Raw genomic sequence first — 27,481 nt, 5'->3', positions numbered from 1 at the left:
TCACCTTTTTTTTTTGGTTTGCAGACACCTGAAATATTGCCAGGGGTGGCAAAGGTAAGTGAGAGGCTCACGGAGTGTTAGATTACAGGTCTGTAACTGCTAGTTATAGATTACCTAGCAGTGGTTAACTGATTCAGGTGAGGTGCAAATATGTGGTAACAATTGCCTTGAATTAGCCAAAGCACACAACACAGATGTTTACAGTGGCCTTCTTTCAGACCAGCTTTCTGTGGGTTACAGGAGAACAGCTGTTGTCTGATGGATCATAAGGCTGGACTGACGTGGGCAGTCTAGCTCAACGTTAACCTTTCAAAAATACTGCAACATTATTGAGTCCTCAGGTTGGTCTCTTCTGCCAGGCAATCAGCAACAGAACAAGGGGACACAGTGTCAACTTGTCCCAGGGGAGGTATAGGCTGGATATGTTAGGAGGAAGTTCTTCCCAGAGAGAGTGATTGGCATTGGAATGGGCTGCCCAGGGAGGTGGTGGAGTCACCATCCCTGGAGGTGTTCAAGAAAAGCCTGGATGAGGCACTTGGTGCCATGGTCTAGTTGACTGGCTAGGGCTGGGTGCTAGGTTGGACTGGATGATCTTGGAGGTCTCTTCCAACCTGGTTAATTCTATGATTCTATGATTCATGTTAGATCAACGCTTCCTGTCATGCCTTGATCTAGTAGTAGGCATCTTAAAGTAGGAGCTACAGAATCACAGAATTAAGGACTTGAAATATGATCAATTTAAGGCTACGACTGTTTTGTTGTAGAACTGTTCAAGTAGGACTGGCTCCTGTAACTTCAGATGTTCCCACCCTCAGACAGCTTTCTCCATTGTCAGGATGTGACCAGGTATGGAAACACAGAAGAAATCCAACCTAGAAACTGACTGGAGCTTACATTCACAGTAAGGTAAGAAAAGTTCTAATGGGTTATTTTTAACACCGAAGGAAACCCTGTGTGGCATCAAAACCAGTCATACTAGAACAGCTAAAAAAGATAGCTTGGAGGCAGCAATCGAGTTGGGAGGCAAAAATAAACCATGGGAGACAACTTAATCCATGATGGCTGCTGCAAAATGTCTCCTTCTGGGGACCATACAGCTGACAGAGGGGAGTCAGCACACAGAGGAGCACTTTTCTGGCAGAATCCCAAAGAATAACCAGAAGTCATGTATTAGACATACATTTAGAATATTACATGTGCTGGCTGTTAGAAACACCCAAACTTTTAAGAAAAGTCAGATGCTTCTTTAAGAACACCATTCCTCACACCTATGCATTTAAGAGAATGTGTGTCTATGGTCTGAGCCACAGAGAACTGTGCCCAGCTGCAGCCTTCCAGAGCCCTACGAGGAGAGGCTGAGGGAGCTGGGATTGTTTAGCCTGGAGAAGAGGAGGCTCAGGGGTGACCTTATTGCTGTCTACAACTACCTGAGGGGTGGTTGTGGCCAGGAGGAGGTTGCTCTCTTCTCTCAGGTGGCCAGCACCAGAATGAGAGGACACAGCCTCAGGCTGCGCCAGGGGAAATTAAGGCTGGAGGTGAGGAGAAAGTTCTTCACTGAGAGAGTCATTGGACACTGGAATGGGCTGCCCAGGGAGGTGGTGGAGTCGCCGTCCCTGGAGCTGTTCAAGGCAGGACTGGACGTGGCACTTGGTGCCATGGTCTAGCCTTGAGCTCTGTGGTAAAGGGTTGGACTTGATGATCTGTGAGGTCTCCTCCAACCCTGATAATACTGTGATACTGTGATAGATACTGAATGCTATTGCAAGTAACTCTAAGCATTTTTTTCTGCAAGAGAAGGGAGGCTGGGTAGAAGGCTGGCTTCTTCAGCCTACAAAACTGTCTGACTGATTGTAAAGCTTTATGGACCATGAAAACTGAGTCACCTCATTTTCAGCTGTAACATTGTGACTGATGGTACTCAATTACTGTTTTGCTTCCCTTAACCACAGCAGAATACTAATTTATCGTTTCCTTTAGACACAGTTACTCATTTTTTTGCACCTCCTTCGTAAAACTCAAGGATTGAATTTATATTAAGTTCTGATCACCTCTGTAGCTCCTGTCTATGACAAGACCTTCTCCTAAAAGTGATATGAATTCTGTTGGTGACCTCAAGTGCTTTATGATAACATTTTATGAAATTGTGTGGGGAGTATGGGAGCTTTTTTGGTTTTCCTAAACATCTGCTGTCACTAGAGAGTGAGTGAAGTACTCCATCACTCTGCACATTGTGGATCAGCCATAGCCCATTTAGTCCTTGCCTTATTCTGGTGTCTTTCTAGCATAAGCTCATTTTGCTTCCTTTTGAGAGACTTTGGATGTTTTGTGAGTTTTGTTTTTTTTTTTACAAAAAGAAAATGTGTGTGTTGGATACAACAATACAGCACTGGAGGATTTGCTACCATACAACAGATCTAAAACTGTTGATAGTCTTAGGTTTCTAATAGTCTCCAGTAAGTGGCTACAGAAATAATTGCAGTTGTTTTGTTCTAGCTCTCCTCCAGAGATAATAGCAGGAGTAAACCAGATGGGATGGCAAATTGCAAACAAAATAGAACAATACTAAATGCTTAGTTCACTCCTAAGTGATTATTTTGACATCTTAGAGGAAAACTTCTGTCAGGCATAATTTTGATAAACCTGAGGTTACATTTCTTCTTCAGATGTATGAAGGCAAAGTCTATTTTTATTGCAATTTCCACTGGTAACTAAATAATTTCAGTATTTAGGCATTTGCATTTTTCTAACTCTACATAATTAGCAAGACAAAAGACTTTCTTTTCCCCCCTATGCTATTTTGACTTCATTTTGTCATGGAGGTGGAGCAGAAATTGGGAGTTACATATGGGAGGGCAAGTATGAACTCTGAGTTTTTGACCAGTAACTGTGAGAAAGTGCTAATTGTTTTGCAACAGGCTTCAATGTGTACCAGCTAAACTGGAGAATGAAGTTTTGAAAGAAATGTTTGCCATAATTGGCTGGTCTGTAGGGTAAACAAGGGGCTCTGCACAAGTAGCTGGCAGGAGTTCAAAATAGGAGAAAAGTCATTATTTGTCTAGTGGATTATATTCAATATCCTCCTAAGCAGAGATCTGAACTGAACATTTGCAAGTTAGTCACAGAAAGCATCTTTTAGGAAATCTTAGAAGTGTTTCAAGTAGGATAAGTAGATTCAGAAGCATAAGCTAAAAAAAAAACTACAGAGAACAGAAATTTGAGAGTGTTTAATTGCAGCTCAGCAGTCAGCTCCATAAAATGTTATCTTTAATTTCTTCCTCACTGTTCTTAGAGCACTGAATTTTAATTGGAAACACACATGAGGAGTGTGTGTACAAATATATTTAAAGGTCTACAAATGCAGAATTTCGATATTATGTTGTATTATTTAGGGATTGTGAGACCTGTAAAGACATAGAATCAAGCAGGTTGGAAGAGACCTCCAAGATCATCCAGGCCAACCTAGCAACCAGCCCTGTCCAATCAACCAGACCATGGCACTAAGTGCCTCATCCAGGCTTTGCTTCAACACCTCTAGGGATGGCAACTCCACCACCTCCCTGGGCAGCCCATCCCAATGCCAATCACTCTCTCTGGCAACAACTTCCTCCTAACATCCAGCCTATACCACTCCCAGCACAACTTGAGACTGTGTCCTCTTGTTCTGTTGCTGGTTGCCTGGCAGAAGAGACCAACCCCACCTGGCTACAGCCTCCCTTCAGGGAGTAGACAGCTGTCTCAAACATGTAGACATGGTGCTACAGTTCTTAGTGATAGCACAGGCAAATTGTGGTTTGTGCACCACTCCTTCAAGTTGCAATAATTTCTAGTAAGGCTTTCTATAAGAACAGTAATTCACCTACCCACAGTAAATTGGAGGATTAGCACTTACTCTAATCCATTGAAGGCACTGATATGTGCCAGAAACTGCACTAAAAACTTAGTCTGAACCAGAAAATTATTTCTGTGCCTCCAATAAATGATAATAATAGAAATGCCTTTCTAGCTGCAAAATATCATTATTTTAATATGACCAGATTAAAAAAAATCTTTAAATTGCTAATGCTAAGTAGGTAAAATACATAAGTTATTGAAAATTCTAGCATGCATCACATTATAAATTCCATCACATACATTAAGGTTACAAAGCTATAATTATAAATTGTTTACCTTGTCTAACTCAGGCACAGAATCAGAGTTCTATTTCAAAAATCAAAAAGTCATTCAGTATTTATAATAGAATAAGTCTTACTGTAATGACAGCACTAATAGGATACATACCAATAGGTAGGTAAATCAGTATATCATTTCCTCCATTTTCTGTTCAAAGTATTTCTGAAGCTATATTTGACAAAAAAAACCAGCTTTAATTTTACTTAAATTCTATTTAGAAATGGCTGCAATTTGGATTAGTTTTAAAAGCTTAAGATACTCCCTTAAAGAAAAGTTTTCACATTAAGAAACAGTAAAACTAGGCATTACAAGTGAAAACCTATTTGAACTGCATATCTGATCTCCATTACCATTCTTAATGTGGCTAGCAGTAAGTGACAATTTCTGTCTTGCCATTACCCGCCTGAACATGAGCCAGCAGTGTGCCCAGGTGGCCAAGAGAGCCAGTGGCATCCTGGCCTGCATCAGGAATGGTGTGGTCAGCAGGAGCAGGGAGGTCATTCTGCCCCTGTACTCTGCACTGCTTAGACCACACCTTGAGTACTGTGTTCAGTTCTGGGCCCCCCAGTTTAGGAGGGACATTGAGATGCTTGAGCGTGTCCAGAGAAGGGCGACGAGGCTGGTGAGAGGCCTTGAGCACAGCCCTACGAGGAGAGGCTGAGGGAGCTGGGATTGTTTAGCCTGGAGAAGAGGAGGCTCAGGGGTGACCTCATTGCTGTCTACAACTACCTGAGGGGTGGTTGTGGCCAGGGGGAGGTTGCTCTCTTCTCTCAGGTGGCCAGCACCAGAACGAGAGGACACAGCCTCAGGCTGCGCCAGGGGAGATTTAGGCTCGAGGTGAGGAGAAAGTTCTTCACTGAGAGAGTCATTGGACACTGGAATGGGCTGCCCGGGGAGGTGGTGGAGTCGCCATCCCTGGAGCTGTTCAAGGCAAGGTTGGATGTGGCACTTGGTGCCATGGTCTAGCCTTGAGCTCTGTGGTAAAGGGTTGGACTTGATGATCTGTGAGGTCTCTTCCAGCCCTGATGATACTGTGATACTGTGTGATACAATTATCCACCTGTAATGCTAGGTCTTCTAGACAAAAAAGGACAATGAAGAAACACCACATTTATTTTAAAATAAAATGTGAAGAAGGAACTTAAGGGGAAAAAAAACCCCAGGGAAAGACCTCTTTGTTGCATAGAGTTTTCAAAACTGTTCAGTAGCTCTTCCACTTGTATCCATGAATTTGGTGAAAGAATGACTGGATGAGCTACTCTAACAGAAGTTACCCATTCTGGTCCCTTTTATACCTAACAAATCTGGATTTTATTTCATGCCTTTAAAAACACTCTTTTCTGCTAATTCAGCAGGTGTGGAGGAAGCCATTTTTCTGCTTACCTTGATATCAAGATAAATCTCCTCAAATCAGTAACCAAGGCCCCTTTTTGCCTCTACAAGATGTATACACCTACAATTATAAGCATTTTTCACTGCAGCATTGTAGAATCAACCAGCTGGGTCTAGGAGTCAGTCTCTTTTAGTGTTTAAAACAGTTTATAGAGTCTCCTTTCTGCAGAAAATTAGGTTTATTGTGTTGGACACGGAAGAAAAGAAAGGTAAGAAGGTAAAGAAAGAAGGATATGCTTTTCCTCAAATCCCTTTCCCCATCCAAGTTAAGACAAATTAGTTTTAGGAAAGTGGTAACAATAACATATTCTCTTTCAAAATCAGTAATCATTACATAAAGTAGTCTATTCCAATAGCATGAACTCCAATTTCCCCAAATTTTAGGACCCTGGATGTTAACTTTTTCCTTTCAGAGATTTTCTGGCCTCTTAAAGACGATTCCATCAAATATGTATATGTATGAAAAGCAAGTTAATTTCTCAGTAATTAATTCAATGCTCAGAAATTAAACTCACTCCTACTAGGTTCAACAGTAGTAGGGATACAGGAAGTTATTTGCAAAGATGCCTACTTGGAAAATAAGGTAAGGAAGGTCTGACTGTTCTGTGGGTGACACTGAGTAAAGCAGCAGAGCACCAACACATCCCATAGACAGCACACCATTTCACAAAATAACAAAGAACACAGAATTAAGTCTACCTGCAGATTAAGGAAAATATTAAATATTGTAAGGCCAGTAATCACACAGAGCTCTGCTTCAAAGCTGGTTGTCTGGACTCTGAACCAAAGCACTTTAAAGAGGCTGCTTCCCTTTCAGAGCCCACTACCATGCTCTATCAGAATTCAAAGATGAACTGTCCAGACAGCAAAACCTCTGCTGCCATTGACACCAGAACACATTGAAGTTGGAAATTTAGTTACTATCTAAATTATTATACTAACTGATAGAGAATGAAAGGCTAAGGTAATAGTTCAAACAGTGGCACAAAAGGGTCCGAGAAAAATCTCTGCCAGGCAGTGACAAGCTGTCTTCTGAAGTGGAAGGTGTACAGCACTTCCCTTCAGTCAGCTGGGATCCCAGAAATGGCTTGGATGGCTTTTGTTTTTACTGTTCTACGTAACAAAGAATTGTAAAAGCCACACTATTATGTGAGTTATTTAGCTGTCACTTGTTATTTGTTTTTGCATTCTCCCTGAAGTGAAAAACATTAGAAGCTTGCTGTCTGCATACTGAAAACGTCTTAGTACAAAGACCAGAAGCTCCAGTCAAGACAGGAGTGTACACCACTCATGTTCACAAATAAGTCCCGCTGCAGGAAGTTTGTGTTTCATACTCCTAAGCATCAATAAACCCAGCACCAGTGCTGCCAGATAATCTCATTGTTTGCAGCACTGCTGCAATTGCAACATAAAGGAAATAAGAGTTGTGGTTTTACTTGCAATGCAGAAGGCAGAGCTTGGTTGTAGAGCCACACAAACCTGATAAAAGTTAGCTATGTGTTCATTCTATCCAAGCCTTTATCACTGCTGCTCTGGTTAACTTTAGGAGTTAAGCAAGACCTCTGCAAGCCTATAGAGAGAAGAAACTTCATGCAAAGGCCTTCAATTCAAGCGTCTACAATATCCAGATTTTCTCAATGGGCATTCAAATAAAGGATTCATTTCTCCTTAAGATTATTCAATTCAACTACCTTATAGAAGAATCTGCATTTACCAAAAAAAAAAAAGTATACACATATAAATGATAAAAACACCCCAAAACATATGAGGTTAGATGTATATGGAATTCTGCAGTGAAATCCATAGTTAAGTGCCATTATGCAAAAAAGCTGAAGTGCTAACAGAAAATAAAAGCTCATTTTAAGGAAAGATCCACTCTAGCTTTTAAATGCTATCCAGATGGTTACCTAAATGGAATCCAGAAATAATGACCTTGCAAAAATCGTAACCAGCATTCTCCACTGCCAAAATACAGTAACATAGTGTTGAAATCACACGTACATGTGTTTACAGACTCCACAATTTGGCTCCATACACACTCAGCTTTGTTACCAATTCCTTTCTTTGAGATGAAAGAACTCTGCAGAGTGACAATTTATGAAAGACTTCTCAAGTGGGGTTATCAGTGGAACTCCACTTGCCTGTCCCTCCCCCCTACCACATACATACTTCCACTTCAATACCTGCGCATCAGTAAAATGAATCCTTTCCCTTAATGACCAATGCTTACACTACAAACTGAGCAGAGATCTGCTCTGAAAAATTCAACTCTGTAATTTCCCATATGATGTTTGCAATATTGACTAGACACTGATTTCCAATTGACTAGATAATAGATTAAATTAAATTAACAGGAAGTCTGAAAAGCAGCCAGCTGAACACACATGTAATGACATAACTTGTTTCTTTTAAATTCAAATCTTTTAGCACTTTCTTATCCTGTTCCACAACAGTAACAAGGCCGACACCAACCCCAAAAAAGATACACAGTGTTCAAACACTGAAGTTGCATTTTATTTTGATACACCACAAAATCCAACTACTATTTTAACTACTGCGAAAGAAGTATGAACCTTATTTCCTGGAGCTGATATACTGAGTGTCACTAATGTTTAATTATTTACACTACTTTGTTTAATGGAATCATTCCAGAGGCAGCTGAAAGGAAATGTTTCAATCCAAGAGCCTAGCGGTAACAGAGAACTTACAGAACAAACAAAAGCTGCAGCTTAGACCCTACACAAATGGATGTCTGCACAAAGTGATGGAGATCTCTAGTAGCGGAAACTCAGAGGCAAGATGTGTGGCTTTGGGAAGCTATCAAAATATTTGCTCTACTCTGTACACTTAGGGGGTTCTAAGGGCTAAACAGCTCCCAAGTGCATGATCTTAAACAGAGTGATGATAGGGTTCAGAGCAAATATTCAAAAGCATATCACAGAGAAGTTCTGATAAATCCCTGGCCACAACTGGAAAGTGACTTTCCAGTTAAGCAAACCAACTTTCTCATGAAAGGAAGCAGATGATGGAAACATCTTTTCTCACAGCACATCTGAATGTCTAACCAGTGCATAGCAGAAAGAGAGTGTCACAGCCAGTGCATCTAAACCTTTTAGCACTGTAACCTATTTCTCTTCAACAGCACTATCTCTGAAGTACCTTTCCAGCAAAAAAAAATCAGTGTCATTTCCTTGCTTCCTAAGCAGCAAATGTAACATGTATTTGTCAGTAACATCCTCACATCAACTTTCAAAGCAAAAACTAGAAAACACTTAAAAGGAGGTGTTGATGTTTACAGGGTTTAGAACACAGTAGTTTGATGGAGTTTCTCTCCAACAGGTCGCAGACATTTATTTATTTACTGGTCATTTGCACAGTCTACACAGAGAATTGCATTTGAAAGGACTGAATTAGAGCAGACATACAGTGGCCCCTTCAAATAGTCCTTCAAACATTTTTTAGCATTATTGATCAGCAAAATACATGGGGAAAGAAAAAAAAAAAATACTTTGCATGCTCCCAATTGCTAAGCACCTTTTAATGTGGAGTTCTTACCAGCACTGTAAAAGGAAATTACAATCATATACTTACCATTATATACTGACAGGAAGGATGAAACAGCACCAGCAGTGCTGATTCTGAAGATGACATTTACAAAATCATATCAGAGCTGTGGAAGTGCTAACAGGAAAGGACTTACCTGCATTTCAGTTTGTATGATAACTCTCACTAGTTGTATACATATATCTTTTAAATTAGGTGATGGAATCTTACAGAGAGCCCGACATTAAGCACCATTATATACGAGGGCGATACAGTGTGTTAGGAGAGCAAACACCACTCACAGATTAGGTAAACCATCCCATTTGCTAATCAGTCATTTTAACAAACAGATGAAAAGGATCTTTCCCAGGGAACAGAACAAAAGCCAAGGAGAGAAGCTACTCACATTCCTTTGAGTCGTTGCCACATTTTCTCTGCATGTCCTCCAATTTGATACTTTATAGAGGCACTTTCCAGGTCCCGAGGTGTTTCCGTGGCTCGAGCCCCCATGGTTATTGTCCTACAGTGACACAGTGACAATCAGGCTCAGCAGCAAGAACTCGTTAGTCCGCTATAAATGTCAGAAGATCCACGCATGTTAGACAGGAGCTGCTGTCATATCAAAACACATCAGAATTACAACAGCTGAGGGACGATCCTGCCTGAATGCTATTCACTTTGATAGACAAATCCACTCTTCCCCCCCTATCAAGCACAGAGCAAGTACACACAGCTCCTCTGACTTTATGAGTCTAATCCATCCGGGTGAGCCTGCTACTATGATACTGACTGCTCAAGCTCCTTTCTCGTGCACTTTTTCTGCTGTAGGCATATGCACAGAAGCACGAATGATTCCTTAAAATTGACTATAATTCACTGCCAGGCAGGATAAATGTGAATGGCTTTAGCATCCAGAAGGAAAGAAAGGCTGGTTTCTGCTCTGCAGGTTGGAGAAACAGGCTGCACCAGGAAAGCAGATGGTACAAGCCAGTATCAGACACATCACCCTACAAAAAGAGTGCATGTTCAAATGCCAGAGCTTCCCTCTCTGTAGTTTATCCTGATTCCTAGTGGGTACGTATCTACCAGCCTCTCAACAAAAGGAAAGAAAGAAAAAATTACTGTAGAAATACTAAGTCAGTAGTGAAGACACAAATTCCTGCAGAAGAGAAAATCAGAGAGCTCTACAGGTTGTTTTGAAGGAATATGCTGTAATGATGACTATTCACCTTCTCCTAGCAACTCCACACAGTAGGTAACTGTCAATTTAACTGGTAGAAAATGCAGCAGCTGCAAGACAGCCCACTTTGCGAATCCTTCAAGATAGCAGCATGCATGTGTCAAAATCTGATGCTGAACTGTGTGTGTCTGCCAGCAGAAAACAATTAAGTGCATGCAAACCGCAAAACGGTTGAGGACTAAATGGTATGCCAGCCGTGCAGCAGATTGCCAGCCCTGCCTTCCGAGTGCAAACCTAAGAAACTAGTTGTACAGCCAAAGCTGGGTTTTGGAGAGGGCAAGAGAAAGGCTTTCCTTGCTGCTTGCTCAGCCACAGACTTGGGTTTGCAGAGCAGCTCTTGTGCTCTGTAAATAGGACTCCGTTTTGTTTGGTGAGTCAGTAACTATCTTCATTTCTGAAGCAGCAGCCAAATAATCAAATATACCACAGACTTATCTCAGTGATCATGTTTGTTTCAATCAGTGTAAGAGCTGTGCAAGAAGCCAGGCAAGAGATGTGTGCCAAGTAGGAACAAATACATCTGAGCTTTGCCAGCTACTGGTGTCACTGCCTGCCAGGAAAAGGGGCTTTGGGTCCAAGATGGAACAGTGAGGATGACTGTCCTCAGATGCTGAGTGGAATAAGCCTAAGGACATAGCTGATGAGAGAGTCTGTGATGTACAGCTCAGTATGGCTTTAACTAGACAGCTTTGTCTATGTTAAATTTTAAAAGTATGTGAGATGATGAGAAGTTCCCATCCAATGCAACTGTCAGAAATGGCTGGTATTGTCAAGTACTCAGGATCATAGAATCATAGAGTCAACCAGGTTGGAAGACACCTCCAAGATCATCCAGTCCAACCTAGCACCCAGCCCTGTCCAATCACCAGGATCCAACAGAAGAATTTAAAAAAGCTCACTGCTTTGAAATAATCCTAACACTTCAGTATTTCCTAACCTTGTTTTTTTTCTAGGATACCTTTAGCACACATTACCCTGTGAGAGTTACAATCAGTTTGAAATGCTTTTACAATTCAAGAGAGATGTTGAGGTGCTGGAGCATGTCCAGAGAAGGGCAACAAGGCTGGTGAAGGGCCTGGAACACAAACCCTACGAGGAGAGGCTGAGGGAGCTGGGATTGTTTAGCCTGGAGAAGAGGAGGCTCAGGGGGGACCTCATTGCTGTCTACAACTACCTGAAGGGAGGTTGTAGCCAGATGGGGGTTGGTCCCTTCTTCCAGGCAAGCAGCAACAGAACAAGGGGACACAGTCTCAAGTTGTGCCGGAGGAGGTCTAGGCTGGATGTTAAGAGGAAGTTGTTGTCAGAGAGAGTGATTGGCATTGGGATGGGCTGCCCAGGGAGGTAGTGAAGTTACCATCCCTGGAGGTGTTCAAGCAAAGACTGAATGAGGCACTTGGTGTCATGGTCTAGTTGACTGGCTCAGGCTGGGTGCTAGGTTGGACTGGATGATCTTGGAGGTCTCTTCCAAGCTGTCTGATTCTATTCTATTCTATTCTGGTGGATAATTAAGTAGTGTATATAATATACTTCCATGGATTTAACACATACACAGTTTTAAACTGATACTAATTCAGGGACTTTCCCAGAGTTAGCCCTGACTCAGACATATAAAAGTCAGTCCCAAGAAATTCATTAGCAATATCTAAAAAAGACTCACTGGATGAATGACAACTCTTAAATTTTTCAAAGAGCATCACATGACTACACTGAAAAAATACAAACAGCTGTTTCTCCAGAAACTGCAAAGTTTATTTGGTTAAAAGCATCAGTAGTATCTTTAAAACTTCACTGATGAACCACTTCAGAACTTCCAAACTTTCCACTCCTGTTATGCATGGACTCTAAATTAAGTTTGCAAGAAAGAGTATAAATATCCTTCCATGGAATAACTAATGACAACATCTTACACAAATCTGGGTTCTTCTCTGCCTTTAAACTGCCAGACATCTGAAGTAACACAAAGAAATCAAGTATTTATAGAAACCACATAAACCTCCAGGGACAGAGGGGAATTGCAAGGGCATATTTTTTCTCATAAAATATTCCCAGCTCTTGTCCAATTCTACAATATTCTACAACCATGAATAGTGATGTTTACAAGCTGTTCTCTCTCCCTCAGGAGGAAATAAGTAGTTGAAAATATACTGCTTTGATTTACTGGAGAAAAATGTATTATGAGCAGGTAATATCCTTCAGGAAAGGAGCACAGAACAAACTGGCAAAACAAACGAAATATCACTGCACATGAAACATCACTGCACACAAAACTCCACCTGCTACTTCACCAGAACTCCATGAAGAAAAACAGTGCAGAACCACATCACTGCAACAATAGAAATTCCCAGAATGGAAGCCTGACTTAAGCAAAGGACAAACAAAACAGTGTCCTTCCTAAAGGTTTATCCAGAGGATCAGTATAGCAAAATACCAGAGATAACAGGATGAAATTGTCTCTGAAAATGTAGGAAACACACACAAGGGGGGGAGGGGGAGGGTAGGTGTGTGGAATATATAAGGCATTAGAAAATCAAGGAAGTAGCCAGAGCTACTGCTCTGTTTGTCCCTAAGAAAAGAAAACCAAACACATTCCAACAACAAACATAACTTTTAGGTAGGCAGCTATCTTAGAAACATGAGCATCACAGTATCACAGTATTATTAGGATTGGAAGAGACCTCACAGATCATCAAGTCCAACCCTTTACCACAGAGCTCAAGGCTAGACCATGGCACCAAGTGGGTGCTGATTGATACCTGCCTGAACATGAGCCAGCAGTGTGCCCAGGTGGCCAAGAGAGCCAGCGGCATCCTGGCCTGCATCAGGAATGGTGTGGTCAGCAGGAGCAGGGAGGTCATTCTGCCCCTGTACTCTGCACTGGTTAGACCACACCTTGAGTACTGTGTTCAGTTCTGGGCCCCCCAGTTTAGGAGGGACATTGAGATGCTTGAGCGTGTCCAGAGAAGGGCGACGAGGCTGGTGAGAGGCCTTGAGCACAGCCCTATGAGGAGAGGCTGAGGGAGTTGGGATTGTTTAGCCTGGAGAAGAGGAGGCTCAGGGGTGACCTTATTGCTGTCTACAACTACCTGAAGGGTGGTTGTGGCCAGGAGGAGGTTGCTCTCTTCTCTCAGGTGGCCAGCACCAGAACAAGAGGACACAGCCTCAGGCTGCGCCAGGGGAGATTTAGGCTGGAGGTGAGGAGAAAGTTCTTCACTGAGAGAGTCATTGGACACTGGAATGGGCTGCCTGGGGAGGTGGTGGAGTCGCCGTCCCTGGAGCTGTTCAAGGCAGGATTGGACGTGGCACTTGGTGCCATGGTCTAGCCTTGAGCTCTGTGGTAAAGGGTTGGACTTGATGATCTGTGAGGTCTCTTCCAACCCTGATGATACTGTGATACTGTGATCTGTACACTTACTGCCCTGGCCCTGATCTAGTGAGCATTAATACACTTCTCAGTTCAAACAGGGAAAATATTGCATTTGTTTGGGGGGAAGAGAGATTTCAGCACCATCATAAATCATGGAGGTTAATCACTGAGAACTGTCTGTACTCTGCAAACTGGAGCTAGGATAGAATAGAGATCCTGCCACTCAAATTCTGACCTTGCAGAACAGGAATGTTTTGCTAGACAAGTGTTCTCCATGCCTTCTTCTGCCCTCCTCACTGTCTATTGCATTTGCATTTATGAAGTTATGTGCAAAACGTTTCTTCACAGAGTTCCCAAGCTTGCTTTCAGTGCTTAGATTTGTGCATTATTAACCAATAAGAAGCACAGCAGAGGAAAAATTAATGTTTAGTCTTAATAAAGTTCATGGACATTATTTAAATACAATCTGGAAGTGGCAAAATATTGATGTTACAGCAAATTTGGCTTTTCAGATTCTCTGTAGAGTATATTAACAAAATTAGTAGAGTTACATAGTTGAGGAATAGCAACTTTAAAGAGCTACACATACGGTCTACACAGCACATTGGCACAGACTCAGTTATATAGGTAAAAAAGTTAGGATTGATATAGTAACAGTGATTAGATCACCTAAATAAGGAGACCTAAAAAAGAAAATTCTCACTTTCCTAAATTAAATTTTAAAAATAAGGTATTTTCTGCTATATCTGATTTACTGTATTTAAGATTTCTTCATGTAATCACTAAAGTGCATATATTCAATTCACAGCTCCCAAGGAAACCAGCCAGTAAACCCCAGAGCACAAATGGTTAGATACTTGCAACCTTCCTTATGACAAATTGTCCTGGAAGGCTAATGGGCTGATTAGATGCCTTGGCTTGCCCCACCCTTCTGCTGATGGGAGAAGCAAGGGTCAGAGGAATACAAAAGCTCAGGCCATTATGTCCCCTCCCAATGCGATAAACAGGTACCCACAGATGTCTTGCCTAAATAAGGGTGAGCAAGCCCTGGTTTCACCTAATGTGGTCAGTTTTGCAAATGCCATTTTGATTGGTGTATCTCTGTGGCCAAAGGAATCATTACACTTGAGCAAATACTATAAATTGAGCTTAGTTGCGAGCAGCTGTGCTGCCTCTGCCTGACTGCTCTTGGACATGTTCTGCTCCGCCTCGTGCTTCAGATCAGCTTAGCCCTGATATTTTGGACTTGAATCACTGGATACTTAAGTGCCTCAGGTTTCCCAGGAGTAGGTACCTAAGTGCCTCACGACGTCACAAGAAGTGCCACTGACATTATGCTCTCTGCACATCTTCAAGAGATCCTGCCTGCACCTCTGCAAACCTCCATGCCAAGAGGAACCAAGATCAGGCCAGAGATCATCTCCCTCTTTCCCAGCACCCTGGGAAGATCTGGAAGCCTCTCAATGGCTGAGCAGTTCCAACACTGCCACAAAGGAGCCAGGGACTACCTTGAAATTTTTACTCCACTGCAGTGAGTAGAACAGACTTTCCCTAGGCTCCAGGCTGCCTATTTATAACTGAGGCAAAACCATTTTGTGGCTAAACTTTTCCAGTTGTTCTGATTCTCCTAAATGAGTTAATTGCCCATAAGCATCCTTGTGAAGATTTTCCTGACAGAATTAGAACCCACATTTAACTAATTAGTATATAGTTGCAGGTGGGGCTTTCTAGAAATAAAAATTAACTACATATTTTATAATTCCTGCCTTGATAATTGCCCCAACTAAATCACATTGTAGCCAGGTGGGGGTTGGTCTCTTCTCCCAGGCAACCAGCAATAGAACAAGGGGACACAGCCTCAAGCTGTGCCAGGGGAAGTCTAGGCTGGATGTTAGGAGGAAGTTCTTCCCAGAGAGAGTGATTTCCCATTGGAATGGGCTGCCCAGGGAGGTGGTGGAGGCACTGGCCCTGGAGGTCTTCAAGAGAAGACTGGATGAGGCACTTAGTGCCATGGTTGAGATGACTGGCAAGGGCTGAGTGCTAGGTTGGATTGGATGATCTTGGAGGTCTCTTCCAACCTGGTTGATTCTATGATTCTATGACATATCAAGACCTTGTCACATTTGGCTGTTCAATATTGTCCCTTAGTACAAATAACCAGGTCCAAAAGTCTATCTTGACTCTGTGTGTGTTCACAGACCATTCAGTAGAGTTGGGTTGACTAAAGCAGATGTCTTAAATCTGCACTAATGTTGTCTAGGACCTCATTGCAGTCAATCGAATTTAGATGTAAGGATGCCTCTGGTAGGCACATCTATTTTTAAGTTTACTTAGAATATGATCTTTCACTCAATTCACTTTAAGGAATCATTCATTTACTCCCATGAACAATTCTGGGAGATGGAGAGATGGCCAAAAAAAACCAGTCATTGCAGAGATGGGGATAAATGAGATGTGTACCACAGACAATCTGAACAAAAAGAACTGTGGATAAAAACTTGCTGCAGCATCACCAGCAGCAAGATTTTTAATAACAATAAAAATAAGATTACTGTTTTGTAAGCAGTTGGACTTGGGAAGGAGCCTTGGAAGCAGAGCTTGAAAAGTGTTAAAACCAGACAGTTGCCAATCAAGAAGAAATCATTGCAGTGGGAAGAATGTTGTTTGAGGCAGGGTGATAAAAGATCAGCTTTGTAAGATAGATAGTCAGCTGGTAGTTTCATGCTTCTTTCTCCAAGTATATGGAAACTGGTCAGCAGAATTTCATTGGTAATTAAAGATGAAAGATAATTGTTGCATACACAGGAAACAAACAATGTTGAGTGAAGAAAAAAATTGGAGAGCACAGAATAGGTCTGAGATTTCCTTTAGTCTTCCCATTAAAAGTTACCTATAACAACTTTATGGAACTTCAGAAGGGAAGGGAGAGGCTGTGGTTACCTTATTGAAAACACAACTATAGAGAGCCAATGAAAACAGGAACTTTAGCAATTTCATGTAGTTCATATAGTGTCACCACAGGGCAATCAGTACACCTTAAAGTAGAGATTACAGATTTTTAATGCTTGATGGCTTTTAACTTCTTTGTTTAAAATTACTTGGCAAACTGGGTTTGAAAAGCATTGGCCAAAGTTAAGGAACAATGTTCATGCATCACAGAATAGAGAGGGTTGGAAGGGGCCCCTGGAGATCTAGCCACCTCCCCTAGTAAGGCAGGTTCACCTAGAGCAGGTTGCCCATGAACACTGCCATGTAGGTTCTGCATGTCTCCAAGGAAGAGTACTCTGCAGCCTCTCTGAGCAGCTTGTTCCAGTGCTCTGCCACCAAAGTTGTCATTTGAAATAAATAATAACTTTTAGGAACTCCTCAGGAAGCAATTTGGCTACAAATCTAGCATGCTGGTTTTTGCAAAGACTAAATACTATGCTAGAACTGGTAGCAGTTTTGAAATAAAACCTATTGAAATTGCCAGAAAGAATCACAAATGTACTCCATAACAATATCAGACTGGTACCTTTCAATGCCAAAAAGAGCAATACTGCCACCATAATGTAGAATAACAGTTGCAGAACAAAAAAAACCATAGATGTTTCAGGTCAGTTATGCTCCTTTCATTAGAGGCCACTGCCTGTTTCATCACATTTCATCTCCTCTTTAGCATTTTTATCAAGTCATTACAATTTTGATAATTATGCAAGGAAGAAGTAATGGTAGAGTAAAAGTCATTTGAACAAATAAAATCCGTGGTCAAGTGAAAAAAAATTAACTGCCAAGTTATTAGTGTTGGGCATAACACTAGAGAAAGAATACAGAATGCAAGGCAAAGGGAATTAGAAAGTCCAGATTTGGCAAAGCATTTGCCAGTTTATGCCACTGAACTATACCAGACAAAACAACTATTCCAATGATGTCAAGATGTGTAGACAGAGACAACAGAGAGTAAAATTGTTTCAGCTAATTATTGTCAAAAAGAGGTTATTTCAAGCATTCATTTTGAGCTACTCAACAGAGAAAACAAGACAATCATTCCTTTTTGCTACACATTACTTACACAAAGTCCATAGCAACAAGAAAATGTTTCTTGATATTTATAAAAGTCTATAATAGATGTCAGCAGAAGGAGGAAAAAAAATTCTCTTCATCTCAAACTAAAATGTAAATTAGAAAATCTACCCTTACATTGGCTGTTTTTAATGTAAAGCATCTTTCCAGTAGCAGTTGACACCAAACAGATGTCATTAATTCATTACCCCTCACATAGTAGTCCCTTCTAAACCTGAACTACAAATCTGAGTTTTCAGGACATAAGGGCCAAGGTGCATTCTGGATCACAAGCCCAGGTATCTCCCCTAAGTCTGGTGCAGTTCTGGATGAGAGATGGTATTTAATGTGATATCACACATTAAACAAGATGGCTTCAAACTCCTCAATTCAGGGTATAAAAATATTGAATGAAAAATATACTCGGTAATGGTAGCATATTATGTCTATGAAACAGCCACTTGATCAAGGAAGGAGGCAATAAAAATAACTAAACACACAACTTGACTCTTTTTGTAAGTGTCCTAAACACACAGTCACTTTCTTGTGGATATTATCAGGACCCACCACAGCCCCTCCCTAAGATGCCAGCATCAGTCCCATAGAGTCATCTCAAATCTGCATTTGGAAAAGAAATTGTAAGGGGTGCACAGAAAGGTAAACCACGATTATCTAAACAGTAGGTAGGATCTGAAGTTTGGATTATCAGAAAAAGAAATTTAAACCCCTTCTTTCTTAACCTGTATTGTCAGGCTGTACTTGAGAACTTTCCTGCTAGTGAGAGAAGAAAGCCCCAATCCCACACCAAATCTCTTTCATCCTTAGAGTGAATACAAGCGCAAGGGCATTCAGTAGTGATTTGCTGGCATGTAAAACAGGGAAGGCAGAGGATAAAAGGCAAGACAAATTAATAATTTACAGGAACAATTCTATTTTCACTTCACAACACCCCTGATTGCTATTTTAATTTATATGTGTTAACGACTGACAGAATGAACTAAAATTCTGCACTTACTGACTTACAAAATGTGGAATTCACCATCATGAAGCAAGGACAAAGACCAAAAATCCAAAGTATTTCCAAAAGGACTACATAAGATATTCACCACAAGTCCAGCAATGGCTATTAAGCAGAATGGTTCCCAGGAACCCTCCTGTTCAGGCTGTGAATGAAATGGGGGACATGACACAAGGTAAAGAAGTGTATTGGAGAAGGATCAATCTATGTACATTTTCTCATTATAGCCCTATCTTAAGTATTTTCTCGTGTCCATCACTGCATCACAGGATGTTAGGGGTTGAAAGGGACCTCTGGAGATCTTCCAACCCAAATCACTTGCCACAGGAGGACCATAGAAACTAGCACAGGTTGTACAAGAACACATCCTGACAAGGCTGGGAAGTCTCTAGAAAAGCAGACTCTACAAGGTCTATGGGGAGCCTATTCCAATGCTCTATGACCCTTACAGTAACAAAGTTCTACCTCATGTTCAGGTGGAACTTCCTGTTCTGTAGCTTACATCCATCACCCCTTGTCCTATCAGAGGGCACAAGTGAGAAGAAGCTGTATCTTCCTTCTTGACACTCAGCCCTCATATATTTATATACATTTATTAGATCCCATCTCAGTCTTCTCCTCTCCAGATCAAAAAACCCCAGGTGTCAAAGCCTTTCCTCAGAAGGCAGTGCTCCAGTCCCTTAGTCAGCCTTGTAGCCCTCTGTTAGACCCTCTTGAACTGGGGAATCCAAAACTGGATGCAGTATTCCATGTGGGGCCTCACCAGGGCAGAGCAGAGAGGGAGGAGAACCTCCTTCAATCTTCTGGGGAAAAAAATACTGCATGACAGAAAAAATGTAGTTCTTATATCTTCATCCACTTTATTCAAATTGCTTCTTAGGACAGAGAAAAAATTATTAATCTGAAAATTCCCTACCAAACCTGTATCTATTGGTGCAGTAATTTTCCTCAATTTATAAAGCAGTAGCCTTCCATAAAACCTTTGCAAAGTGCTTTCTGCTTCAGTAAACAAGATGGTAGAGTCACACAGGTACTGCATATGCATGGCAGAAAGTCAATACATAGACAATCACAGGATGTTAGGGGTTGGAAGGGACCCAAAGAGATCGAGTCCAACCCCCCTGCCAGAGCAGGACAATATTATCTAACACAGATCACAGAGGAACACATACAGATTGGCCTTGAAAGGCTCCAGAGGAGACTCCCCGACCTCTCTGGGAAGCCTGTTCCAGTGCTCTGTGACCCTTACAGTAAAGAAGTTCCCCCTTGTGTTGAGGCAGAACCTTCTGTGCTGCAACTTACACCCATTGCTCCTTGTTCTATCCCAGGGAGCAAGTGAGCAGAGCCTGTCCACCTCCTCCTGGCCAACCTTCAGATACTTACAAACATTTATCAAATCCCCTCTAAGTCTTCTTTCTCCAGACTAAAAAGCCCCAGGTCCCTCAGCCTCTCCTCATAAGCCATGCCCTCCAGTCTTCCAGTCATCCTTGTAGCCCTCTGCTGGACCATCTCCAGCACATCCCTGCCCCTCTTAAACTGGGGAGCCCAAAACTGAACACAGTATTCAAGATGAGGTCTCACCAGGGCAGAGCAGAGAGGGAGGAGAACCTCCCTTGATCTGCTGGACACACTCTTCTTAATACACCCCAGGATCCCATTGGCCTTCTTGGCCACAAGGGCACATTGCTGTGCCATGGTTAACTTGTTATCCACCAGGACCCCCAGTCCCTCTCCACAGGACTGCTCTCCAGCAGATCACCTCCTTCCACCTAATCTACATATTTTCCTATATAGTGCAAAAACTACAGAAGACATAAGGAACATGGGAGAAATCAGGAAATGTACAATTAATCTTTACAGTTTCTACTTAAACAAAAAATTTTATGTGCAAAAATAATATCCAAAAGTCAGTATGAAAGAGAAAAGAATATATTAAGCACATTGTGTGACTGTGATGGAGCATGCACAGTATTATCTGATTCAGAATTAGTCTGCTCAGAGCTTTTACACTTCAACAAATTGCTACACAACTTGAAATGCAGGTGCGGCCGAAATCAGAAGGGCCTTTTTACTTCACATGTTCTGCATTTTAACCTTAATTCCAGCAAGACAGATTCCAGCTTTTGGCTTTTAGACGCCCTAAAAGATGAGTGGAGTATTAAACTGATGGTAAAAACTGGCAGCACTTTTTAAAGTTAGTTCAGCAGTTTAGCATGCAGAAAGATTAACGACGAGAACAAACTCTGCTGACGCTCAGATGTTCAGTATCACTTAAATGTGTTTAGTATCATTGGAACATGTAAGTTCAAACAAAGTGTAAAGGTAAAGTTTAGGTAAGTTTTAAAGTTCTGCTGGCAAAGCATCTCTCTGTCAAGTTTTTCATATCAGCTCAGCTCATGATTTGGTATAAATGTTGGTGCACACATTTTCCAGACAAAAAATAGAACAGAGGAATATGTGAGTTCAAGCAAGAAAGCAGCTAAAATTATGAGTTTTCAAATGAAACAATTCTTTCTTCAATGTTACACTGCTTGAAAAGACAAGTTCCAAAAGAATTATTTATCTACCTTATTAATTCATACTCTTTTGACCGTTGGGTAACTGAATGTTAAGTATGTTTTCAAAAAAACACTTCCATTTACAAGTTGAAGCCTGAGGCCAGAAGAGCAGCTGAAATGGTCTCAATGCCAAATGCATTACTGATGGAGCAGCACATAGCAATAAGTTTACATCATACTCATTGCTGTCTACAGCCACCTGAAGGGAGGCTGTAGCCAGGTGGGGGTTGGTCTCTTCTCCCAGGAAACCAGCAATAGGACAAGGGGACACAGTCTCAAGTTGTGCTGGGGAGGCATAGACTGGATGTTAGGAGGAAGTTCTTCTCAGAGAGCAATTTGCCATTGGAATGGGCTGCCCAGGGAGGTGGTGGAGTTGCCATCCCTGGAGGAATTCAAGAAAAGACTGGATGGGGCACTTAGTGCCATGGTCTAGTTGACTGGACAGGGCTGGGTGATAGATTGGACTGGATGATCCTGGAGGTCTCTTCCAATATGGTTGATTCTATGATTCTGTTCTATCTTTTGTACATGATCAAAAGAGCTCTTCCCACCCTTCACCAAAAATTGTTTTCACTAAAATGTTGTTTGTTTTTTTGCACCTGACATTATTCTACAATTGGCTGCTGGGCAGAGTGGGAACTTCACAATACTGTTACCCCATCTCTTGTCTTAGTCGCTCTTCACAGTTACTAACACTCATGACTAGACAAATTGCACTAGCAATAGTGACTTTAACAAAATGAGGGTAAAGGAGAAGTAAGCCCTATGCAGCTTATCAGACCTTTTTTTTCCCCCCTTATGTTTTAATAGTTGTAAACCTCCTATCAATAACAACAAAAAAAAAAAAGGCAGGAGATTAATTTAGACAGAACCTATGTCAAGCTCTGGGAGATGGAGAAATTAACTCTACTATGTTTTAAAATGTAAAAATGTTTAATTAAACAATGAGGTGGTTTCCTTAGAGATAGAACACAGGCTGAGCAGAAACCAAGCATGAATTTTTCAGCTTCCGGAACATGAAGAATCTCTGCTTGATTTGACACAGCTACTTTACCAGATTAGGGCTCTCCCTGCTCATTATTAAGTCAACAAGGCAAGCACACACACACACAAAAAGAAGGCAGTTTTCAGAATTCAAGTAAACATAACATACAAGAAGTGCTTAGGATATCTCAGGTGAAATCTCTCTTCCAGTTTTAGGAACCAAGCTTTAGTGGTTTGGCCAAATAAGAGTACATCCAAAGGTGAACGATAACAAAATCTACAACCAGCAAAAGTATAAGTAAGTTAGCATAAATAAATTCTAGAATAATTAGAATCATAGAATCAAGCAGGTTGGAAGGGACCTCCAAGATCATCCAGGCCAACCTAGCACCCAGCCCTAGCCAGTCAACTAGACCATGGTACTAAGTGCCTCATCTAGGCTTTTCTTGAACACCTCCAGGGACGGTGACTCCACCACCTCCCTGGGCAGCCCATTCCAATGGGAAATCACTCTCTCTGGGAAGAACTTTCTCCTAACATCCAGCCTATACTTCCGCCGGCACAACTTGAGACTGTGTCCCCTTGTTCTGTTGCTGGTTGTCTGGGAGAAGAGGCCACCCCCCACCTGGCTACAGCCTCCCTTCAGGTAGTTGTAGACAGCGATGAGGTCACCTGGGGTTCTCTTCTCCAGATTAAGTAACCCCAGCTCCTTCTGCCTCTCCTCACAGGGTTTGTGTTCCAGGCCTCTCACCAGCTTCATTGCCCTTCTCTGATTTTGGTTAGAGCTGATGACTTTTAATAACTACATTGGATACCAGTACTAATAAAAATTCAGTAATTGTCATTATGTAGAGTAGCAGAAGTTGTATAATTTGCAACAAAATTCACATTAGAAATTAAGAAGCATTCTCTAATTACAATAGTTAAACACTACAGATGGATACCCAGGGTGATAATGGAATCTTTTTCACCAAGACTTAAGAACGGGACAGGCAGCAATCTATTCAAAATACATACAGTCATTTGTATCTTTTTTGTTTCCCCTTCTCTTTTAATCTTGATTTGGAAAATAGGTGTTTTAATTAGGCTGGATTGAGATATTCAAATATATCTTATGAAAAAGAAGATAGCATGTCCCACTGAGAAGCAGTGGGGGAGTACATTACAAGCACAAGTACACTCAGCTACTCACAAGAGAATTCTTATGACGTAGAATATAAATTTCATTTCCATTAATAAAGTACAATAATTTTCATATTAAAAGACAAAGCGTTCTTCAAAACATCCACGCTATCAATCCAACATTCTAGAAACATTTTAGCAACAAACTACAGTTTGTACTTCACTCATACTGAAAACACTTCTGAGTCTCCAGAAAAGAACTCTGGAAAGCAATGGTGTGCATTGTTTCATCCAGTCAGGTGCACTGCTGGACAGATTAGCATACTAGCATGGCCAATTCCACATTATCTTCAAGAACATTAGAGTCCATGAAAGAGATCTTTAGAGCACACTAATTCTTTTTTATTTTATAGATTATATTATTAGACACTACTAAGAAACCAAACTTGTTTCTACACTGTCCCCCACAGCAAACTGCTGGCTAAGCTGTCAGCCCATGGCTTGGATAGCAACACTCTGTGCTGGGTTAGGAACTGGCTGGAGGGTCGGACCCAGAGAGTGGTGGTGAATGGTGCCACATCCAGCTGGCAGCTGTCACTAGTGGTGTCCCTCAGGGATCAGTGCTGGGCCCCATCCTCTTTAACATCTTCATAGATGATCTGGATGAGGGCATGGAGTCAGTCATCAGCAAGTTTGCAGATGACACCAAGCTGGGAGCAGATGTGACTGGGTTGGGGGGCAGAAGGGCCCTGCAGTGGGACCTTGACTGCCTGGACAGATGGGCAGAGTCCAATGGGATGGGGTTCAATAGCTCCAAGTGCAGGGTGCTGCACTTTGGCCACAACAACCCCATGCAGAGATACAGGCTGGGGTCAGAGTGGCTGGAGAGCAACCAAACAGAGAGGGATCTGGGGTACTGACTGATACCCGCCTGAACATGAGCCAGTAGTGTGCCCAGGTGGTCAAGAGAGCCAATGACATCCTGGCCTGCATCAGGAATAGTGTGGCCAGCAGGAGCAGGGAGGTCATTCTGCCCCTGTACTCTGCACTGGTTAGACCACACCTTGAGTACTGTGTTCAGTTCTGGGCCCCCCAGTTTAGGAAGGACATTGAGATGCTTGAGCGTGTCCAGAGAAGGGCGACGAGGCTGGTGAGAGGCCTTGAGCACAGCCCTACGAGGAGAGGCTGAGGGAGCTGGGATTGGTTAGCCTGGAGAAGAGGAGGCTCAGGGGGGACCTTATTGCTGTCTACAACTACCTGAGGGGTGGTTGTGGCCAGGAGGAGGTTGCTCTCTTCTCTCAGGTGGCCAGCACCAGAACGAGAGGACACAGCCTCAGGCTGCACCAGGGGAGATTTAGGCTCGAGGAGAGGAGAAAGTTCTGCACTGAGAGAGTCATTGGACACTGGAATGGGCTGCCCGGGGAGGTGGTGGAGTCGCCGTCCCTGGAGCTGTTCAAGGCAGGATTGGACGTGGCACTTGGTGCCATGGTCTAGCCTTGAGCTCTGTGGTAAAGGGTTGGACTTGATGATCTGTGAGGTCTCTTCCAACCCTGATAATACTGTGATACATTTTCCTAGTGTTTAATTACCCTTCTTACTGAAAAACTTGCACTTCATTTCCTACCATTTTAGCTTCAACTTCCAATAACATAAAGTTAAAAAATGGAAAAAGATGCTATCTTATAAATCCCCTTTGCTTCCTCTTGACTCTACCTATGGATCACATCCCAACCACCATATAATCTTGTTGATAGCAACATCAAAATTCTGAAACCTCCAATGAAAAAGTACATTTGCCACTTTTTTTTTTACAAGATCAAATGAATTTTCAGTATTCACTAAAATAACTTCATCATGAAGTCAGCCTGTGTCCCAGCTGAGCCTTCAGTTCTATTTTCTGTGCTGCCACAGCTGTTTCCTTGAAGTAACTTAATTTGTCATAAAAAGATGAAGTTCATGCCATTATTTTTTTTAATACCCAGAGGTTAGCAAAAGTATCATATGTTTGTTAGCAGCCAATATTGATGAGTTCTTCCATCAGATTAATTATATAACTTGTAATAGAAGATACATAAATAGACAAGAAGCCTGGAGCACAAATCCTATGAGGAGAGGTTGAGGGAGCTGGGCCTGTTTAGCCTGGAGAAGAGGAGGCTCAGGGGTGATCTTATTACTGTCTACAACTACCTGAAGGGGCATTGTAGCCAGGTGGGGGGTGGCCTCTTCTCCCAGGCAACCAGCAATAGAACAAGGGGACACAGTCTCAAGTTGTGCTGGGGGAAGTATAGGCTAAATATTAGGAAGAAGTTCTTCACAGAGAGAGTGATTTCCCATTGGAATGGGCTGCCCAGGGAGGTGGTGGAGGCACCATCCCTGGAGGTGTTCAAGAAAAGACTGTCTGAGGCACTTAGTGCCATGGTCTAGTTGACTGGCTAGGGCTGGGTGCTAGGTTGGACTGGATGATCTTGGAGGTCTCTTCCAACCTGCTTGATTCTATGATTCTTAAGACAACAAGCTTTTTCTTACTTCAGGCTACAAAATGGCCTGGATGAACATCTTAGAAAGAAACACATTCACATGGCACAGAGTACTGGTGACTGTTAGCTCAGAATTATTTTAAGAACTATTTGATGCATCACTACACTGTTAACCACTTCTCGGGGCAGCATTTGATACCTAAATGACAAATCATTTGGACTACCTGAGTATCATTGCAGAAAAGGAAAAGCTAAGAAATGGAATCCAAGCATGTTATTTTGGGTTTCCTCTGATCAAAAAGCAACAGTATAGCCTCTAAAATTTCCCAAATGCAATGTTCAGGTAATACTTCCAAGTCAAACATAATTATCACAGTATCACAGTATCATCAGGGTTGGAAGAGACCTCACAGATCATTAAGTCCAACCCTTTACCAACGAGCTCAAGGCTAGACCATGGCACCAAGTGCCATGTCCAACCTTGCCTTGAACTGCCCCAGGGACGGCATGGATAGAAAAAGAGTTGCAATGTTGCTGCTCTAATACAACAGTTAGTTTTGACAAACATTATATGGCAATGTAGGGTTATTTTTTGTGCTTGAATTTTGTTGTGTCATTTTTAAAGGTGACTGTACATTAGGCTATGAAAAATATCGACTGTATTGTGATACCAAATGACTGAAAGAAAACACAAAGTTTAGTAAGTTATATTTTAACAACATCAACATAGGTTCCAATAGACAGGAAAAAAAATTTGCAGTTTGCATGTAACATTTTTAGTCTGGTATAAGATCTTAAGTAATATTAGGTTTTGCTCCAGGCTACGAGTTAATTTTCACTAAATGAAGCACATTTGAGGATTAAGAAGATTTCCTCATAACTATATCCCTTCCTCAAAAACTTGAGAGAAAGCTGCCATTTAAAACAAACAAAAGCAACTAGTCTAAAACATCAGAGAAGGGCAATGAAGCTGGTGAGAGGCCTGAAACACAAACCCTGTGAGGAGAGGCTGAGGGAGCTGGGGTTGTTTAGCCTGGAGAAGAGGAGGCTCATTACTGTCTACAACTACCTGAAGGGAGGCTGTAGCCAGGTGGGGGGTGGCCTCTTCTCCCAGACAACCAGCAACAGCACAAGGGGACACAGTCTCAACTTGTCCCAGGGGAGGTATAGGCTGGATGTTAGGAGGAAGTTCTTCCCAGAGAGAGTGATTGGCATTGGAATGGGCTGCCCAGGGAGGTGATGGAGTCACCGTCCCTGGAGGTGTTCAAGCAAAGCCTGGCTGAGGCACTTAGTGCCATGGTCTAGTTGACTGACTAGGGCTGGGTGCTAGGTTGGACTGGATGATCTTGGAGGTCTCTTCCAACCTGGCTGATTCTATGATTTCTCATACCCAAGTGTAATTAAATATACTTTGGTTGTTTGCAAGAGTGGCCCAAGCAATTTACAGCATTTAAACTATGTCAGTGACATTAATATCATTGGCTTGTATTTATATTGGCAAAAAATAGTTCATTTACCTTTCATATAGATAATAACTTTGGGGAGCCCATGCTGATTTTAATGAATCCCTAA

The 27,481-nt window shown here is 41.9% G+C and overlaps 1 protein-coding gene across 5 annotated transcripts in view; it reads right to left on the bottom strand.

Annotated features, from left to right (window-relative positions):
* The window catches only part of PDE1A (phosphodiesterase 1A), a 272,683-nt gene that overhangs the window by 176,242 nt on the left and 68,960 nt on the right, over nt 1-27,481 (bottom strand). For 3 of the 5 annotated variants that reach the window (XM_064161668.1, XM_064161651.1, XM_064161676.1), the window contains exon 2: nt 9,512-9,625. In XM_064161668.1, the coding sequence (XP_064017738.1) occupies nt 9,512-9,615 (104 nt within the window). In that variant the 5' untranslated portion in view covers nt 9,616-9,625. Of the gene's footprint in view, nt 1-9,511; nt 9,626-10,227; nt 10,313-27,481 lie in introns of those variants that run through there. The other 2 variants (XM_064161659.1, XM_064161683.1) reach the window with 2 other exon arrangements.

The sequence above is a fragment of the Pogoniulus pusillus genome, chromosome 2, assembly GCF_015220805.1.
Source record: "Pogoniulus pusillus isolate bPogPus1 chromosome 2, bPogPus1.pri, whole genome shotgun sequence".
NCBI classification, from domain to species: Eukaryota; Metazoa; Chordata; class Aves; order Piciformes; family Lybiidae; genus Pogoniulus; species Pogoniulus pusillus.
Note: the sequence above shows the minus strand (reverse complement) of the source record. Positions and strands in the feature narration are given on the sequence as shown.